The following is a 21,503-nucleotide window of genomic DNA, read 5'->3' on the forward strand; positions in this document are numbered from 1 at the left end:
AATCAGTGTCAGAATAAATTTAGAAGCTCTTCTTACTGGGTGGAAGGGGGGACTGGTGGTGTAAAGATGGCGGCGTGGGCTCATTGGGCCGAAGGGCCTGTTTCCCGGGCTGTTTTTGTTCTTTGTTCTGTCACCTCAAACTTTTGAAATCCTACCACAGCAATGGCCTGCATCTCTGGTGGTGATCTCCAGTCCAGCAAATTTCAGTTGCTCGTAATTTCAATGAATAACATGACTAGGGAAAAGAGTAAATAAGGTGATTTCTTTTGTCTTCCTTGTGCATTTAAAGGAAATACAAGCCCTCCTACTGAAGGATCCACCTGTAAGCTTTTGCTCTTCCACCATCACTATGATCATAAATTTGCTGGTTCCACCGTTGGCCCTGGCTTATAACACAGAGCATGGGACCCTTGCCTGGATCTGGTGCAACTTGCAAAATGTCAGGGACAATCGGCCCCTAAGGTCTCAAATGACCTACATCTGCTACTCTATCCTACCCTACAAAAGGGTTTTTAAACAGCCAGGTTACCTCTGGCTGCAGTTGATCTTGTGGTCACAGAGATGTGTTTTGTTTTATTCATTCATGGGACATGGGCATTGCTGGTTGGCCAGCATTTGTTGCCCATCCCTAGTTGCTCTTTGAGGGCAGTTGGGATTCAACCACATTGCTGTTGCGCTGTAGTTATACATAGGCCAGACCAAGTAAGGATTGCAGATTTGCTTCCCGAAAGAACAATGTAGGGAGCATTACGTTGGTGATGGTTAATTTCTTTATTGTTATTATAATGGTGAACGGGCAACTCGAGAGTGCAAAATTTTATGTCAATTGATGTCCAGCCCATTGTATGATATTTTAAAAAAAAAATTTTAAATATCAAACTAATTCAAAGGCCAAGCAGCAGTAACCAAATTATTTGCCTGCAGAAGTGGTGTTTCATCCTCTCCATGGAACTGGCCAAAGAAATGAAAACTTACTCGATGACTTTTCAACTTTTATCCTAGAAAAGAAAGGTGATTTAACATTTTCCATGAATGCACCAACAGCTGTTGCACAAATCATTGATAGATAATGTAATTTTTGGTGGAGTTGCAGCCACTATCATAGAAACTGAAATCCATCACTTCTTTGCAACACACTGTAAGGCAACTCAGCTGAGAACTTTTGCAACAAATCAGTGCACTAGAATTTGTCAGTTCTGTGACAGATACTTCTGGTTGTGATTTGCACACTTGGCTGCTCAAGCTAGTGGCCTGGCAGTATTAAAAACATGAAAGAATTATTAACCCAACAAAAAATAGTGTTATGTTGATTTGGATTTGTCAGCATTGTTTATGATGATTAGCGGGGGAGGTATGAATGGGCATCACATTGTACTGATTTGAACTTTGATGTTTGTCTTTTGCAGTTGTTTTTTCTAGTGATCAGATTAGACCAGAGTCGGTAAAGCAAGATCCAAGTAGAAAAGGATCTGTTGTCAATGTAAATCCAACTAATATAAGGCCACAGAGTGACACACCAGAAATCCGCAAGTACAAGAAGAGATTCAACTCTGAGATTCTTTGTGCTGCTTTATGGGGCAAGTTCTTTTCATATACCTGTCCAATAGTTCTTGTGTGAATATAAATTTAAGAAAGATTGTGCGTGAATAATGAAATTTACATTGCCCATTTGCCTAGCCTTTTTATCTGAATTGAGTACGTGCAACTACAAATGCAGTGTTACTGTAGAGCTGTTTACTTTTGGACCAACTGTGGGACAAGTACAGACTTGGAGCTTGACCTTACTCTGAAATAGGGTAGAAAGACTTGATTCAGCTCAGTGCTCACTTGGGGCTTATACAAATGTTAGCTGTCATCACAAAACAACACTGCTCTACACTAATGCTACAATAATAGTGTAAATGTTCAGTATTAAATGAACAAGGTGTTTACTTTTTGCTGTTACTTTCTTCAGGTGTGAATTTATTAGTAGGTACAGAAAGTGGGCTGATGCTGCTGGACAGGAGCGGTCAAGGGAAGGTGTATCCTCTTATCAATCGTAGGCGCTTTCAGCAGATGGATGTGCTTGAGGGTTTGAATGTTTTGGTAACAATATCAGGTAAGTGTTTGTTGGCACCTAGAAATATCAAGCACTTGTCATGGTAAATTCTGTTTGCAGCAGTCTTTACTGACCATATATTGAAGTAATAGCATCAGGCTTTTGTCAAGTGATTTGCATACAACTAAAATGGGAAGCTGTCCATTTGAAATCAGGTTGCGCATTTCAATTCAAGTTCAGTGTTAAGGCAGATTGGCACAGGTTACCTATGCCAGGAGCTTATAACATAAGAAATAGGAACAGGAGTAGGCTGTGCAGTCCTTATAGCCTGGCAGGATGACAACTGATCTGATTGTAGCCTCAACTCCACTTCCCTCCTTGTTTGCCATAACTCTTGTTCAAAAATCTGTATATCTCAGCCTTATATATATAAATGACTGAGCTTCCTCTGTTCTCTAGGGCTGGGGATTCAAAAGATTCACAACACTCAGGAAAGGAATTCCTCCTCAACTTTCACCTTAAATAGGAGACCCCATATTCTGAAACTATTCCTGTGACCCTGGACCAAACCCCCAGGTTTTTGGCAAGATACAGTTAGGGACCAACAATGTTCTGTCTAAATTAGACAAAGCTTGAGATTCAACTTGCTGAGTGGTGGGATGGCACAGTGGTTAGCATTGCTGCCTTACAGCTTTGGGGACTCGGGTTCAATTCCTAGCTTGGGTCACTGTTATGCGGAGTTTGCACGTTCTCCCCATATCTGCATGGGTTTCCTCGGGGTGCTCCAGTTTTCCTCCCACAGTCTGAAAGACATGCATGGCCTTGGCCATTCTAAATTCTCCCTCAGTATACCCGAACAGACACTGGAGTGTGGTGACTAGGGAATTTTCACAGTAACTTTATTGCAGTAAATGTAAACCTATTTATGACTAATAAATAAACTTCTAAGAAAACAAAGCCACAAGATTCCAGATTTTGGACAAACAGAAGTAAACTTTACAAGGTGAGAAATTGGAACAATTTGTAACATCTGTCTTCTCCACTAAGATTCAGGATTAATTAGTTAAACACACCACACACATAATAAATGACAGATGCTCCCAGATGTCAGTAAACACTGAGGGCAGAGTTTTCCAGCCCTGACCACGAGCGGGATCTTCCGTGCCTGACCTGATGGCCAGGGTTTCTCTCACACCCACTCTGAATTAATGCAAATCATAATGAGGGACAATTAATGTGCCAAATTTAAAGAAAAGACCTGTAAACTAAATTAAATGATTGTAAATTAATTGACATATCTGTATTACGGTCTATTGGAAATAAAGACTAGTAGAGTTCGCATTGCAGGTAAAAAGTGCAGTTAAGAATCTGCAAGTAATTGTAATACCAGAATTCAGTCATTGTACCCTGCAAAATAATAAATGCAGGAGAAGGGTGGTACAAAAGTGGAGGTGCCAATACATCACCTCAGAATATGAAGTCAGTAAGGAAACATGGACGTCATTTGCTTCATCAAAAATGTTACAAATGATGTATGGAACTGGTGGTAATTTAAAAAATGCATATCCCTGAGTTTGTCAAAATTGGCTTAACGTGAAAAGTACTTACTTTTTAGATATTTATTTTCAGGCTTATCTTTTGAACATATTGAAGTCACTTCAAAACAAAAATGTATGATTATGGGGAAGTGGGGTGGTGGGGGAAGGAGCACATAAACAAGAGAAGCGCCATGGCCCATGATTTTACTCTTAGAACCCTGATTCCAGTGGGGCACTCGGACATGCACTTGGTTTTTGGCTGAATGCACCCAAACACGCTCTGGTCAGATAAATTTTGTCAGGGATAGTGTTTGGAACCAATGTCTGTCCTTATTTCTTAATTCTGATTTACTGGAACATTGAACTCTCAGTTGTCCTTCCCCCATGTCCGATTGTATGTTTACTGTCTCAGTACGTTAAAGGATTTGAGGAGCTTGAATTCTGGTTTCACTCCCCCTTATTTCCCTTCTTTGTATGGAGCCGTCCTTAGTATCACAACGCGTTTAAGATTGATTTCAAGGAGCCATTGGGGTTGAAGGATTTCGTTCTACTTTTCTTTCTTTGGAAGGTTGAGCAGTGTGAAAGAGACTTTCACAGCCTATGGCTGTCAATCTGTATGTCCTGTTGCAGACGTTCTTCACTTGAAGGAGAAAGTATCAGATGTGACATCAAGCAACTCAACATAAATGCATGAACTTGAGCGACATTCACTGAACTGATAATCCAGAGACTCAGGCTAGTGTCCCACCACAGCAGCTGGTGGAATTTGAAATCAAATTAATCATTCTGGAATATAAAGCTAGTTTTAGTAACGGTGATCATTACAACTATTGTTGTAAAACCCATTTGGTTCCTGGAATCTGCTCTCCTTGCCTAGATCAGTCTGAGTGTGACTCCAGACCCATAGAAATGTGTTTGACTTTTAACTACCTCTAAAATAGCTTAGCAAGCCACTTGTTCAAGAAGAATTGAGAATGAGTAATAAATGCTGGACTCGCTGGCACTTCCCACATCCCGTGAAAAAAAATTTTCCTTTTTCACCTGACCCAAACAAAGCTTGAGACTTATGCTCAGTTCCTGAAGGAGCCACTGGGTGGCAGCATCATTCTGCATTTTTTTGAATGACATTAAGCACCAGCTTCATTGATCTAAGCCTTTTTGAATCATAGAATTATAAAATCCTACAGTGCAGAAGGAGGCCATTCAGCTCACTGAGCCTGCACTGACCACAATCCCATCCAGATCATACCCCCATAACCCTATGCATTTATCCTACTAGTTCTTCTGACACTAAAGGGCAATTTAGCATGGCCAATCCACCTAACCTGCACATCTTTGGGAGGAAACCCACGCAGACGTGGAGAGAGTGTGCAAACTTCACACAGACAGGGAATTGAACCCAGGCACTTGGCGCTGTGAGGCAGCAGTGCTAGCCACTGTGCCACTGTTTGAAAGATCTCGGTTGAACTATACAACTCAGGTAGAATCAGGCTCAAACTGATAAGATGATGATCTCATCTTTCCTTGCAAGAATAAGGATCTTGCATAATTAAGGTATAGTAGTCTCAATCCAGTCTGATTTCTGCTAGGAACTGCTATTAGCTTCAAGTTGGCATCAAAGTGACAAATTTTGTTAATTGAGAAAAAAGACTGTAAGATGTGTCACAAATTTGGGAATCAAGTTGTTCGGTTCAGATTAAAGTGAGTTGTGTTGTTTGGTCAATGCTTAATCTAGTTACTAGGAGGCAAAAATAGCACAGTGGTTAGCACTGCTGCCTCACCACTCCAGTGACCTGGGTTTAATTTTGGCTTTGGCGATGTGGAGTTTTCACATTCTCCCTGTGTCTGTGTGGATTTCATCTGGTTGCTTGGGTTTCCTTCCACAATCCAAAAATGTGCAGGTTAGGTGGATTGGCCATGATCAATACGTTGCTTACAGAGATAAGGCAGGGATGTGGGCCGAGGTTGAGAGCTGTTTTGGATGGTCAGTGCAGATTCAATGCACTGAATGGCCTCCTTCTGTGCTCGAGAAATTCTATTGTATAACTGTTAACTATTTTGATAGGTGAGGGCAGCTTAAGTTGATTATTTTTTTGTTTCCCAGTGAAAAGCCATTGCCCCTCTGCATTACAAATCTAGTGACCGCATACCCAAGGTTGAGAACTCCAATTTGATTAGCTAAGAGTGCAAAACAGAGTTCTAAACTCTGAGAAAATGCTCTGGAGTATTATGTGAACACATATTTTTCAAGTAGTTAATTACAGAATGGCGACTGAAAACTGAGAGCCGTTCATTCTGTATCCCTATTCTGGGAAATATTATTGCTGAATAGGAAGACTAACAGGAAATGGAATATTATCTTCCAGGGTTGAGAGTGATATGTGTTGCAAGAGTATTTAGTGTTTTTTTTACTAAATCTCATTGTGAATAAAAGAAGTACCCTGTAATCAACAGTTCTTCTTCATTGGAACTGAGTGAATGATGGCATCTGAATGGGATAAAAATTATTTTGAGGAAGAGATATATCTAATTACAAAATATTTCATACATAAACCTTGTACTCGTTAGAGTTTAGAAGAATGAGGGGAGATCTCATTGAGACGTATAAGATGATGAATGGGATGGATAGGATAGAGGTGGAGAGACTCTTCCCGCTCAAAAAAGACAGTAGGACTAGGGGGCACAGCCTCAAGATAAAGGGGAGGTGGTTTAGAACGGAGTTGAGGAGGAACTTCTTCACTCAAAGGGTGGTGAATCTCTGGAATTCTCTGCCCGTTGAAGTGGTGGAGGCTGCCTCGCTAAATATTTTTAAGAAGCGGGTTGATGGGTTTTTGATAAGAGAAGGGATTAAGGGTTATGGGGAGAGGGCGGGAAAGTGGAACTGAGCCACGACAGATCAGCCATGATCTTATTGAATGGCGGGGCAGGCTCGAAGGGCTAGATGGCCTACTCCTGCTCCTATTTCTTATGTTCTTATGTTCTTATAAAATTGCAAAATACTATATAATTAAGAATTTGTTTGCAAAACTTAGAATTATAAAAACATTTATTTTTAGACGAATGTTTAATGGATTGTTAGTTTTTAACAGATTTAATTTTGCTTCTGGCAAAAAATAGTGGGTTACAAAACATAACTTTAATCCATGATAAATTTGCATGGGAATGGTATGTTCAAAAAATGATTTCAATAGCATTTCCCTTAATTTATTCCATCTCTACATAAAAACAATTTCTTTCATCTCCTGGGGAAAAGAAACAAATTAACCAGGAACTCTTACATCTAGTTCAGATCATCTCTCTTAAATAGGGCCTTACGCCAATGATAACCTGAGTTTCTTCTCATCTGTCATTAGCGGACAACGTGATACTTGTACCAGAGACTGTTAGACGTAGAAGCTTGCTGTGTCTAATGATGCAAGAGGCAGACGAAGCACGTGCCTATTTCCATAGCTAGTTTTTCCAAGAAAAGGCCACTAACTTTTCACCAGAGTCTATAGCTTGAGGCGTGTCACTCTGCATCAAGCTTGGCTGACCAGGAGACTTTCCTTCTCCCACTGTCTCCGATATTGGAAAAATTTACTTTAGCCACATTGTGGATGCACCTTCTATAGCCATCAAGTCCCCAGAATGGGACTTGAACCCAGGACTTCTGGTTCAGAGTTAGGGATGCTGTCCACTGCACCAAAGACCTCCGCATGTAGAATGTTAATGTAATATATTTTTAGTTTTACTGAACCATGGATATTGTTTTGGGGAAGATAATATGGCCTGTAGAAAATGCTGGATATATACATCAGGCCTGGCAGTTCTGTACATAGAAATGCAGATCTGACAAATCACTGACCTAAAACATTAACTCAATCAATTGTGTATTTTCAGTGTTTTTTGCTTTTGTTTCGTAGGTCCAGCAGCTGCAATGTTTTGCTTTTATTATATTGCTTATAATGGCCTACCGAGTTTAATTCATGCACAACTTCTAATTTGTAATCCATATTCCAAAATCTGCTCTGTCTGTTGTGGATACAAACTGTCTTGCGTTGTAAACTTTTGTCAATGTGAAATTTTTACAAGTATTAAGTCTGCTTCAAAACTTTGGAACTCTCCCATCTAGCTATCTGGCTTGTAAACACACTCAAGCTGCAAGCAATTTGCTTAATTATGATGTCTCAACGAACAAGTTTACAACCAATTGTAATACGTCAATCCAATTCACGATTAATGGAAAACGAATAATATTTTAATATCATGCACATTTGACGTTGCCAGTGTTGAAGCATTAGAGATCTCTCTGTGGGAAGAATCTAGCCACTCATTTGCTTTTTGAAATTCTGCAATGAAGTCATATTGTCTCACTTCATAGAATCTCTAAAGTGCAGAAGGAGGCCATTCAGCCCATCGAGCCTGCACTGACAACAATCCTACCCAGGCCCTATCTATCACTGTAACCTCACGTATTTACCTTGCTAGTTCCGCTCGACTAAAGGGCAATTTACCATTGCCAGTCAACCTAATATGCACACTTTGCGTGTTGGAGGAAACCCGCACTGATGCGGGTGAATGTGCAACTCCACACAGACAACAACCTTGCATGTACTGATCAAACTGGCATGTTCTTAGACCAACTTGAGTTCTTTCTAAATTAATTGCCATTCAGTATTATAATCTGTTAAACTCTCCATTCTGCCACAGTTTCCAAATACCTTCTATCTTGATTGACTACTTCCCAAATAACTGTGTGGAGTTCCATGCAAATTCTTCAAAAAAAGCTTGCCTGTGTCAAAAGTAGCCACAATAGCATATTGTACATTTTGATAGTTTTTGATCTTTACTGGATCCCCATGAAGAAATTGTGCACCTTACTATTAAGTAGTGGTATCTTAATTTCTGTCCCTTATACTTGTGGTGGTTTGTTACCCTGCCAAACAAATTTCGCCATGATTCTGCAGCAGAAGTTGGTATCAGATTGGATTTGGTGAAATTATTCCCGAGCGTGCTCGAAGCTGCCTTCGTTATCAGACTCCACTATCAAAGTAGCTTTCTCACTTCAGAAAGTCATCAGTGCTGCTCCTGCCTGCTTGTCAAATGTCTCCAGTTCTGGGGGACGGTGTTCCTTCTCCCCCATCGGGAGTAGTGATTCTTCTCCAGTTTAATATTCTTGTTCAGAATCTAATTGGGTTAATTCCATTGACGTCTCACTGCCTGAGTCCTTTTACTTTTGTAAATACTCTTATAGCTCCGCTCAAACTTTGTTTTGCCTGTCTTTGAGTGCCTGTTGCCACCACAATTATATTTAGATGTAGGGGTGGGCAAAATGCTACCCCTCTGTATTTTGAGTTCTACATCATTGGTCAAATCCCATAGGAGAGCTCTGTCTCCTAGAAAATATTTTCACATCGCTTGGATATCTCATCAAAGTTGTTGTTTCTATGTATTATGCACTGAACCTTTTCACTTTGTTACAGTTCAGTGGTTTTAGTTGTCCTCTCTAAAGATGTTCCTTGAATTCGGGTGAATTGCAGTAAAATTGCACTCGACCGTCATTGAGGTTTTAGCTGTGAAATAACCTTATTAGACATGGAAAGGTGTAATGATTCCTGGTCTGATCTGCTTCAGGCCTTATTCAAATCTTAGCCAGGCAGACACCTCTCTAACTTTTCAGTACAAAGACTGAAAAGGAACTTCAATGAGAAGAGGCCAAGTATGAATCATTCAGCTGCACTTCATCCTAAACACTTGGCAGCAGATTCATGGGCATTTCTTTACAAACTAATGCTCATGTTATGATGTTTTGCTATATATTTTTAATATATTATGTTAACAGAGAAGCTATTATTCTAAACTTAAGCATCAATAATTTTGTATTATTTGCTTAAAGGGAAGAAAAACAAATTGCGAGTGTATTACCTGTCCTGGTTAAGAAACAAGATATTGCACAATGATCCTGAAGTAGAGAAAAAGCAAGGTTGGACAACAGTTGGGGACTTGGAAGGATGCGTACACTACAAAGTTGGTGAGAAAATTATATGCGCTTTAAAACATCACTAAACAAAGTAGCAGAGTTGCAAAAAAAAATTGACGTGTCTGCAGCATTACAACTAAGAAGGCATACATTGTTTATTTTCATTTGCCATTGACCTGTACTATCTGTGAGAATGAAGTCTTTTTATTAAATCACTTTTGGCATGAAGTTACATCAATCAAAATACTATTGCATTGACCCTGCAACAGATGTCTGCTGTGCCTTGTGGTATGTACGCAAGTATATTTGCAGTGGTCAAAATTTGCCATGAAAATGGTGTCCGGTATGTGCAATGTCACCAGGTTTAGAAAGCATTAAGAACAAATATCCTTCATTTTAAAAATATAATTCCAAATTATAAAACAGTATAACTTTGATTGAAAAATCGGCCCGTTACTGCATTACGCCCCTGGAGACCTCTTTCTGACTGAGAAAAGAGCTGTCAGCTAGGAGTCCACAAAGTGAACAAAACACTGGCAGATTAAAAATGACTTGAACTCAATGAGATCATAAAATTGCCTTTGACACTTCTTATGGCTATATTTGAAATCCCACTCACTGGCATTTAGGCAGTAGGAGTGCAAATGGCACTAATGCTGCTGGAAATGCTGTGCTGATGTTGTGGCAAAGGAACATTGCAAAGCAAGATTTGTGTGCTGTCAATTCCATATGTGAAATGATCGATCCCAAAATCACATCCAGCTGTGGACGTGGCTACCCTATGCCATTGGCTCTTTGGGTGATGGTTGTCCTGAGCTATGTCTCATGTTCTTTTCAGGAGTCAGTGGGAGGTCTATGTGGTGTCTCCCAGTCAGCTGGACAAATGCATCGAGCTCGTCACTGCAATGCACTGTCCTGAAGGGTCAGTACCTTCATTCATTTTAGGACCAACAAGTCTAACCAGGCAGAGCGAGCCAGAGCATTTGGATTCCCTGCATCCAGGGAGCCATTGACTACATTAAGGCACTAGCAGTTGAGCCGATTGTCTCTGTCACTAGAAAGGGCTTCCACTCCCTCAACATTCAGATTGTGTGAGATCGCAAGCATCAGATACAGTAGATTTGTACCATGGACCTAAGAAGTTGTCAGGATACCTATGTCATTCTCAGGTGCCAAGACACTTTGTTGCTCCAAGTCACTTGAATGGTCCTCTCTCAGAGGATTGATTTGATTTATTATTGGCACATGTGTTAATATACAATGAAAAATATTGTTTCTTCCATGCTATACAGACAAAGCATACATTATGTAGAGAAGGAAAGGAGTATGTGCAGAATGTAGTGTCACAGTCATAGCTAGGATGTAGAGAAAGATCAACTTAATATAAGGTAGGTCTATTTCAAAAGTCTGGCAGCAGGGAAAAAAACTGTTCTTGAATCGGTTGGTATGGGACCTCAGACACCATTGAGACACCCAAGACTGCAAAAAAGGAGAGCCACAACCATAGTCGTGTCTTCAGTAATTGAGAGATCAGTTGGCCTTCTCAAAGTGAGGTTTCACTACCTTGACCGCTCAGGTGAATCATTTCAGTATCCTCCTGAGTGTGTTTCCCTTAGTGTTCTTGTCTGTTGTTCCTGGCACAATCTAGCTCTGTCCAGTGGGAGCTCATTGGAAGATGAAGACAGTGATCCTGCTCCACCAGCCGCAGAGGGTGAATGAAGTGTTGAGTCTAAGCAGGAGTTTGAACAGTCCCAGCCTGAGGAGCAGGAATCTGATTTGAGGATCATTATGGGAGATCTGTAGGCATCCAAATCAAGGAGCCAAAGTAATGACAAAGGTTATGCCATCTTAATAAGCTTTCTTGGTTAGGCAATCCTGTCAGCCTAAGTCAAGTCTCATCATCTAAACTAAACTTTGCAGCTCTTCATATGCATGTCACACTATTCATAGACCTCTTCCTTATTAATTCCATGAAGCGCACCAAGACCACTGCACATAATGGCACATTTTTATAATTAATGTAAAGATACAGAAGGACCAATAGATAGACGTCAAGGAAACAGAACTGACCATGATCACCCCAAGAGCTTTTAATTATGTCTTATTGCTACTTTGGTAAGCTCTGGCTTTATCTGTTGACGCACTCTTAAATTTATATGCTCTGTCTCTTTCTGCCAACTTCTGATTATCATTACTTTATACTGCTACCTTGCTTTCTTGCCCTGTTCTGTCCCTTTAATTTGTCACATTACCGTCACTTGATCCCTCAACCCACTGTTAAGTTTAAAGCATTCTCTACCACATTAGTTATACAACTTGTCAGAACACCGACCCCAGCACGATTCAGTTGAAACTCTTCCACCAGTACAGTTCTTGCTCTCCGTAGTACTGATGCCAGTATCCCATGAATAAAACTTGCCCTCACCAATCTTATTTACCCAATGCCAATTTGCTCCTACCTGAGGTTATAATTTGAGAATAACATCTTTGTGTTTCTGCTTTTTAATTTGGCCTCAAGCTGTTAACCTAAGTAAAGCCTCTTTCCTAGTCCTATCCATGTTGTTTGTACAAATGTGGTGAATGAGAATTCAATCCTTCCCTTCCTGCTTCCTCTCCAGCCCAGAGTAGCTGGTTCTGTCACTGGGCAGGCAGCACAGTTGTTGAGACTCACACTGTCAACCCCGTGGGTAACTTACCCCTTCCTTGATGCATTACAATGTCTGAAGCTCAGATTACCACTCAAGAAGTCTGGTTCAAGGGCCTCAGCTACAGACACTAAGTGCAGACATGTTTGCCATAGATCACACTGCTGTCCGTGAATTCCCACGTATTGCAGCACAACATTTTCTCTGCTATCTTTGTAATTTCGTTAATTATTTTAAATTTTAATTAATACCTAGTTTTGCCTTTGCTTATATTATTATTTCAACCGATGGTCTATTTTCTCCAATTGAAATTCATTGGCTTAGATAACAGAAATAGAAGATACACACCACTTGATCACTACACGTTTCCCTGCAATGTCCCATCTTGATTCCTCTTTCTGAACGTGACTCTGGCTCCTGGTCTCGCTGCTTTGCGCCCCGCTCCTCTCGGAAGCCTCGCTGCTTTATCATTCCAATCTTACATGGTTGCATGTATTTTAATGCCAAGCCTTTATCATTCCAGCCGTACATGGTTGCGTATATTTTAGTATGGCTTGCGGAGAAGCAAAGTAGCTCAGAGTGCAACATTCAAATTTCCATGTCTAACTGCACATGCGCTGTCTCTGGAAATTGCTGCCTGATTTACTGAATCATAACGTTGAGTGCCATTAGTCTCCCCATTGTTCTTGATGAAAAATCAAGCTATTAAGTTTTATTAAAAGGCTGTTCTCTCCTTTCCCTCCCAGTTGCTGGAAGCTCCATCACATACTTCTCTGTACCCAAAACGTTTTTAATCCACTTTTCATCCCCCAAATCTCCTGCGATAATTACTTTATTATGGTAGTAAGTTCTATCCTCTGATACTTTCTGGTATGAGCACCTCCATTTCTTATTTTTTCTTTATTGGGGATTAAATATTTTTGTACTACTAATTGGCTGATTGCTTTGTGAATGTCATAGTGTACAGCTACAGTGACACTAAGTACAGTGTATTGCCATGTAGCTGAGGAAGAGACTTGAAAGAAATGGAGAAGCAAAAGTGATTTTTAAATATTGTTGAAAAACATTGCACTTTCAGAAAGGAAGTTTCTAAATGTGATTTATTCTCTCTTCCCTCCTCTTCCTGTTCCACATGACAAATTTTAACACACAAAGCAACTTCTGGAAATATATTTCAGCCATTGACACCAGAAGAGCAAATCTAAACAAACAAAACAACTGCTGGAAAGATATTGCAGTCCATTGACACCAGAAGAGAATTAGAGCCTTCTGAAAATGCCAGGATTCTTCTTTTGATCTAATGCTTTACAGAGAAAATTCATAATTGAGTGACTAAGGAGTTGGACTCTATTTTGAGACATAAAGGATCTATGATGGTGTTTCTAACCAAATGATGAATACCTGAGGACAGTTTATAATTTAATTTTATTATTACACTTTATCTCATTTTGTTCACTGCTTAATTTCAGTGTTTAAATATTTCTGAGATGGGAAAGACATTTTAAATTTGGTCCATTAATGTTGCACTGTGTTAGGAAGAATGAGATGTCCACAAACTGCTTGGATAATAATCTAAATGAGACAGAAGACCAAAGGTTGAAGATAAATAAATCACTAAATTAATGACACAGGTTAATAAGGTCTTTTATAAAATGAGACCGCAAACCAAGCAATGAGGTTCATTTCTAGAAAGAAAGAATGGAAAAGCTGAGAGATCATATTAAACGTCAATCAAACATTAATTAGACCACAGCGGGAGTTCTGTGAGCTGTTCTGGCCCCATATTATAAAAGTGATTTGGAGGTGCTTGTGATGATGGCGCTGTAATTGATTTGGATATACATAGTTTTTGAAGAGAATGTTTAAAAGTTCAGCTTTGTGCTACACATAGTTATTAAGTCTGAGGGGAAATACTCATTTCAACCTTGCAAGTGGCTATTTTAAGTAGAGATAATGGACTTTTGTTCATAATTCTAAAACAAAATGCTGTGAATGCTGAAACTCTAAAATAAGAGCAGAAAAAGCTGAAAATGTTCAGGTTAGGCAACATCTGTAAAGTGAGAATAAAGTTAACTCTTCAGATCAAAGACTATTCAGAATCATGCCTGATCAGATTGTAAATTCTATGTGCCATTCTTTATCACGTTTTACCTATTACTTCTGTCGTACTAAGTGGCCTATAATTCTTTGTATTCTCTCTCCCTCATGTTTTTGGATCATGAGATTACATTTACTATCTTCCAATTCTGGGAGATCAGCGCCAATCCCAACAATTAACTCTGTAATCATCCCTTTTAAACTCTGTAGAGTGCTGACCAGGAGATCGGTCATTTTTTTTGTCTCTTTAATGTTCCAGTACTTTTTCTTTGCTAATAATCAGTTTAAGATTCTCAGTAGACTGGTTTCAAAGGATTAATTGAGACAAATAACAGATGCTTTTAGGGGAAATTAGATAAGGGCATGATAGATAAAGGCATAGAAGGCTTGATGACAGTAGGGTTAGATGAAATGGGTTGGAAGGAGACTCGTGAAGCATAAATTATGGCACAAACCATTTGAACCAAATTACTTGTTTCTGTGCTGTAGGTGTACATGCAATAAAAGTGTTTTTAAAAAGTGGAAAATGTGTCATGGCATTTTAACTGAGATTCCTGTCTGACTTCTGTGCAGACACCCTCTCTTAATATGCAATAATGGTTTATGTTGAAATAGCTAACCTTTTATTTTGTATTGCTCTCAGAACATTACTGAATTCTAACTGTTAGGAAGTTGTCTTAAAACTTTTTCTTTGACTAATGCTGGATTGTTATTGAGTTAAATCCATGCAATGACATTTGTTATCATTATTTTAATTCGCTGATCCAATATATCTAAAACACACCAGGAGTATAATTTAACCAAACCTAGATACTGTGTAGCTTGAAAGGTTAATATGGCATTTTTGGCTTTACTGGTTAAAATGTTCATGGTTAAAGATGAAATCTTTCTGAGTACTGGTTTCCCAAAGTTGGTTAAAACTGATGACAAATTTTCCAAGATATTTGCAGATCTTAGTTCATTCTTCCCATGATATTTCCATAGTTTTGAATTACTTCAATCCTTATCCATTCTGTCACATTTCTATTTTATGCTTTTTGTAAACTTTGTCGCAGCATCATGTTAACCTGATTGAAATTGTAACGCTACTTGGAATTGCTTCATTATAATAAGCTGCATATATGTTGCTTCTGTCTATACAGAACTAAAAACTAATTTCTTTTTCCAGTAAAATATGAGAGGATCAAGTTTTTAGTGATTGCTTTGAAGAATTCTGTGGAAGTCTATGCATGGGCACCAAAGCCATATCACAAATTTATGGCCTTTAAGGTGAGTGGTATCTCCAGAAAATATTTGTATAGTTTTGGTTTGCAGGTAATATTAGCTGTGGTCCAGATGAGTAGCACTCTGGCACCGAAAGTTGTGGATTCAAGTCCCAATCTGAGCCTAAAAGACTAGCCTAATGTTCTCGTGCAGATCTGAGAATATGCTGCGTGGATAGCTTTTCAGTCAAGGCTTCATTTGCCCCACCAGGTCTTTAAAAGATCCAATGGCATTTTTTTTGAAGAGTAACAGGGATGCTCTGGCTAATATTCACCCTGCAATCAGTATCACTCAAACGGTTTCCACGAGTTGCTGTGTGCAGACTGGTTCCCACATTGCCTGCACTACAATAGCGAAAACTTGTTTTTAAAAAGTGTTAATTTGCTGTACTGTGCTCCAGGAAACACTATTATGAAAGATACTATTTAAATACATGTCTGTTCATGTTTTTGGAAAATTTATGCCATGTCATCAGTTATGACAATTTTCCACAAGTACTACCTGGTGAATCTATTAAGTAGGGCAAGAGATTTAACTAAAAGGCCTACATCTTTTTAGTTTAAAGTGAGGGAAAATTTAGCAAGTTAAAGAGAAAGGCAATAGTGTAAATTGGTGATATGGGTAATCACAACCAGTGTGTGACAGGAAGGGTTAATGTGTATTAACATAGGGTCAGAGCAGGGAAAAAGCAAAAAGACATAATTAAAGGCTGGTATTTAAACATACACAGAATTCATAATAAAATGAGTGAACTGATAGCACAAATAGAAAAAGAGATTATCTGATAGTCATCTGAGAGGTGTGGTTGTAAGGCGACCACGGACAGTTGACATTCAGAAAAATAGGCGGAAAAGAAAAGAAGGTGGGGTCACTCTGCTAATAAAGGATGAGATGAATACAGTACTAAAAACCAGTCTTGGCTCCGAAGATCCTATGTAGAATCAGTAGAAATATTAAATAATGGGAAAGAAGTCGCAGGTGGGAGTAGTGTATCTGCCCCCTAGCAGCAGCTAAACTGTGGTACAGACCATTAATCAAAAAGTAATGGGGGCTTGTAAGAAAGATACTGCGATAATCATGAGCAGCTTTTATCTACGTACAGGTTGGACAAATTATATTGCAAAGGTAGCCTTGATCATAGCTCACAGTGTATTGGGAACAACTTTTTAGAACAATATGTTGTGGAGTCAGATCAAGCGACGAGATTAATTAGAGATTGCATATTAAATGATACTCCAGGAAAGAGTGATCATTACATAACTGCTTACCTCTAACAGCTATACCTTCTCACTCTTCTCGACCTGTCTGCAGCCTTTTGACACAGTTGACCATACCGTCCTCTTCCAGTGTGTCTCTACTGTTTTCCAGCTGGATGAGATTATCATCAAGTGAACCCTCCACATGCAGAGTCTGCACATTCTCCCCGTGTCTGCATGGGTTTCTAGCAGGTGTTCTGCCTTCCTTCCACAGTCCAAAAATGTGCAGGTTAAGTGAGGGGGCATGGTATCCAAGAGGACATTGCCTTGTGGATCCAAAACTGGCTTGGCCACAGAAGGCAGAGTGGTTGTAGATAGGTCTTCTTCCTGCATGGAGGTCAGTCACCAGTGGAGTGCCCCAGGGATCTGTTCTGGGACCCTTGCTCTTTGTGATTTTTGTAAATGACCTGGATGAGGAAGTGGAGGGATGGGTTGGTAAGTTTGTCAATGACATAAAGTTTGGAGGTGTGTGTAGTTTGGAGGGATGTCAGAAGTTGCAGCGAGACATAGATAGGATGCAAAACTGGGTGGAGAAGTGGCAGATGGACTTCAACCCAGATAAGTGTGTGGTGGTTCATTTTGGCAGGTCAAATGAGATGAAAGAATATAATATTAAGGGTAAAGCTCCTGGCAGTGTGGAAGATCAGAAGGATCTTGGGGGTCTGGGTTCATAAGACTCTCAAATTGGCTTCGCAGGTAGAGGATGTGGTTAAGAAGGCATATGGTGTACTGGCCTTCATCAATCAAGGAATTGAGTTTAGGAGTTGGGAGATAATGCTGCAGCTGTATAAAACCATTGTCAGATCCCACTTGGAGTACTGTGCTCAGTTCTGGTTACCCCATTACAGGAAGGATCTGGAAGCCATTCAAAGGGTGAAGAGGAGATTTACAAGGATGTTGCCTGGATTGGGTGGCTTGCTTTATCAGGATAGGTTGAGAGAGCTCGGTCTTTTCTCCTTGGAGAGACGAAGGATGAGAGGTGACCTGATAGAGGTGTCTAAGATGCCGAGAGGTATTGATCGGGTGGATTCTGAGGCTTTTTCCCAGGGCTGAAATGACTGCCACAAGAGGACACAGGTTTAGGGTGCTGGGGAGTAGGTACAGAGGAGATGCCGGGGTAAGTTTTTCACTCAGAGGGTGGTGGGTGTGTGGAATCGGCTGCCGGCGGTCGTGGTGGAGGCGGATTCGATAGGGTCTTTTAAGGGACTTAGTGAGATTGAGGGTTATAGGTAAGCCTAGTAGGTAGAGATATTTTCAGTGCAACTTGTAGGCCAAAGGGCCTGTTCGTGCTGTAGTTTTTCTATGTTTTATGTTCTAAGTTGATTGACCACGGTAAATTGCCCCTTAGTGTTCCAAAATTTATAGGTTAGGGGGACTCATGGGATAAATATATGGGGTTACAGAGACTTGTGGGATAAATATATGGGGTTACAGAGACTTGTGGGATAAATATATGGGGTTACAGGGTTAGAATCTGTAGAATTCTAAATATTTACTCTCTCCACCACTGGTGCACATGGCTGCAATGTGTACCATCTACAAGATGTACTGCAACAACTTGGTGAGGCTGCTTGAACAGTAACTTTCAAATGCATGATCACTGTCACTTATAAGGACAAGGGCAGTAAGTGCATGACAACACCACCACCTCTTGCAGGTAGAATATAATAAGCGGATGGTTTTCAAGAAATTCAGAGGAAATTTCTTTACCGTAGGGCGGTGAAAAAGATGGAACTCGGGATTACAGAAATTTTACTGTACAGGAGGTGGCCATTGGGCCCATCATGTCTGCATCAACTCTCTGAATGATCAGTTTACCTAGTGCACTTTCCCACCTTTTCCATATAATCCTGTCCATTGTTCTTTTCCAAGTGTGATTCTAATTTCTTTTTGAATGCCGCAATTGAGCCTGCTTCCTACACAATCTCAGGTAGTCATTCCAGACCTTAACCATTCACTGCATTAATTTTTTTCTCCCTATCTACTCTGTCCAGATCCCTTGTAATTTTGAATACCTCAATCAAAATCTCTTGCAGCTGCTTTTTCTCTAAGAAAAACAGTCCCAACTTCTCTGATGCCTTCATAACTGAAATTCCCCATGCCTAGAACCATTCTCATGAAGCCTTTCTGCGCTCTTTTCTATCCTTCATAAAGGACTGCGCGTAGGTTGGATGAAATGCCACAGCCAGGGTTGAGCTAGTATTATACAAGCTCAACACGACATCCTGGTTCTTGCATTCTAAGTCCCCATTGATGAAACCTATGATACTTAATGCTTTTTTAACCACTAACTCATGCTATCCTGCCATGTTCGATGTTTTATGCACGTATACACCCAAGTCCCTTTGCTTCTGCATCTCCTTAGGAGTTGTACCTTTGTCAAGGAGCAGAGGTAGTTTTAACTAATTTTTGTTTGTCCTGTTGGGTATTAGAAATAGGTGTAGATTTATATGAGTTTAATTTCATGTTTCTGTCTAAGGAAGGATAAAACTCTAGTTACATTTGTGTTGAGCCAAGATGTTTGTTACAGGGATTTTTTTGTTTTTGTTCAAACAGTGACTGTGTTGTGATATAAGAGTTTATGATGTGTAAAGTAAATAAAGAGATTGGAGGAAAAAAATTACCTATTTCTTAGCAACCAGGGGCCACTTTAAGGGAAAGATCTTTTTGAATTTTGAAATGATCATAAGTTTGGTGTTCTTATTTCCAGTCTTTGATAATAATAGTATTCTGTTGTGGACTAAGTACCTGAGAGTTTGTGTGGAAGTTTAGATGCTATGGACATTTAAGGCAAAGGAATACTGAAAGGGGAGTTGGACAACCTGGAGGTGGATCCTTGCTAAACCGCTATGAGAGTGCCTTGTTTGAAAAGATTGTTGGAAAGCCAGGATGTGAAACCATAATGAAAACAGCTGAGGGAAAACAGTGTTTGGAAGATTTCAAAGCATGTCTTTTTGAGAGGGTAGTTTGTCACATGAGTGTTTGCAATCATCTGGGGGAGACTTGAGGAGAAATCCATAGAGGATCAATTAAGTGACATCTGCCACTTGGTTTCGAAGTGGTCTGTTGTCTGACCACTGTTAGTCTGTTGGGTTAGAGGGACTGAGAACATTATACATAAGATTTATTGTATAGTCCATGATGTCCTTGAAATTTTTTTTCATTTGTGCAGATAAGGGGAGTGAAGGAGTATTTATTATAGTCAAACTTTTCATGTTTAACATTTTTGTTGTCAAAAGTTAATTGGCATTCCTGTGACTCTATTACTCCGTGTTTTCTCAAATTAAATGTTATGACCTTTTGAACTATGGTTCCATTCTGGTATATGGAGGGCTTGTCCGTAGAGGATGGCTTCTTTAATGTGTTTAGCGTGGAAGCTGGAGAAGTGGAGCATCGTGAGGTTATCCATGGGTTTGCGGTACAGTGAGGTGCTCAGGTGACCGTCCTTAATGAGATGCGTGTGTCCAAGAATGCAACTGATTCTGGAGAGTAGTCCATGGTGAGTCTGGTGGGATGGAACTTGTTGATATCATCATATTGTTGTTTCAGTGATTGTTCACCATGAGTCCAAAGGAAGAAAATGTCATTGATGGATCTAGTGTATAGCATCGATTGAATGTCCTGTGCAGTGAAGAAGTCTTGTTCGAGCCTGTGCATGAAGATGTTGGCATATTTAGGTGTGAATTTGGTCTCCATGGCTATTCTGTGTGTCTGGTTGAAGAACTGGTTGTTGAAGGTGAAGACGTTGTGGTCCAGGATGAAGCGGATGAGTTGTAAAATTGCATCTGGAGATTAGGAGTCCTCAGCTTTGAGTACTGAGGCAGTTGCAGCAATGCTATTGTCATGGGGGATGCTGGTGTAGAGTGGCGAGACATCCATTGCGACGAGGAGTGCACCTAATGCAGCTTCTCCATATATGCTGAGTTTCTGTGGGAAGTCCGTAGTGTCGTGACAAAAGCTGGGGGTTCTTTGTACAATGGGTTTCAGGATGCCCTTGACGTAGCCGGAGAGGTTCTCGCACAGAGTCCCATTGTCTGATACGATGGGACGGCCAGGTGTGTTTGCCTTGTGTATCTTCTCGTATGAGAACAGGATATGGCGCTTGACTCATCGATCAGCAGTTCTGACGAGCTGCACGAAAAGTCGCACCGATCTCCTTAGAAGACAAACACGGGACATGGTGGACAGAGTTCCTTTTGTCGTCCAGTACTGCGACATCTTCTCCAGAGCCTTCGACATGTAATTGATGAAGACGAACATCTCGCCAAGGCCATCCCCACACCCCACTTCTTGCCTTCAAATGTCTTCAAGCAGACCATTGTCTGCAGCAAACCATCCAGCCTTTAGGAGAACAGTGACCACGACACCATACAACCTGCCGCAGCAACCTTTGCAAATGTGCCAGATCATCGACACGGATGCCATTATCTCATGTAAGAACACCATCCACCAGGCACACGGTACATACTCTTGTAACTCGGCCAACGTTGTCTACCTGATATGCTGCAGGAAAGGATGTCGCGAGGCATGGTACGTTGGGGCGACCATGCAGATGCTACAACAATGGATGAATGAACACTGTTCGACAAACACCAGACAAGACTCTTCCTGTTGAAGAACACTTCAGCAGTCACGGGCATTCAGCTTCTGACCTTCGGGTAAGCGCTCTCCAAGGCGACCTTCACAACACAACAGCGCAGAGCCGCT

General features: G+C 40.3%; 1 protein-coding gene across 7 annotated transcripts in view; it reads left to right on the forward strand.

The window, feature by feature from the left end:
• The window catches only part of LOC145348976 (mitogen-activated protein kinase kinase kinase kinase 4), a 315,280-nt gene that overhangs the window by 284,922 nt on the left and 8,855 nt on the right, over nucleotides 1–21,503 (forward strand). For 4 of the 7 annotated variants that reach the window (XM_080197146.1, XM_080197150.1, XM_080197148.1 and 1 more), the window contains 4 exons: nucleotides 1,407–1,577; nucleotides 1,955–2,098; nucleotides 9,452–9,586; nucleotides 15,446–15,546. In XM_080197146.1, coding sequence (XP_080053272.1) covers nucleotides 1,407–1,577; nucleotides 1,955–2,098; nucleotides 9,452–9,586; nucleotides 15,446–15,546 — 551 coding nt within the window. Of the gene's footprint in view, nucleotides 1–924; nucleotides 1,012–1,406; nucleotides 1,578–1,954; nucleotides 2,099–9,451; nucleotides 9,587–15,445; nucleotides 15,547–21,503 lie in introns of all 7 variants that reach the window. The other 3 variants (XM_080197144.1, XM_080197149.1, XM_080197145.1) reach the window with 1 other exon arrangement.

Source organism: Carcharhinus amblyrhynchos, chromosome 10, assembly GCF_965287045.1.
Source record: "Carcharhinus amblyrhynchos chromosome 10, sCarAmb.v2.hapA, whole genome shotgun sequence".
NCBI lineage: Eukaryota > Metazoa > Chordata > Chondrichthyes > Carcharhiniformes > Carcharhinidae > Carcharhinus > Carcharhinus amblyrhynchos.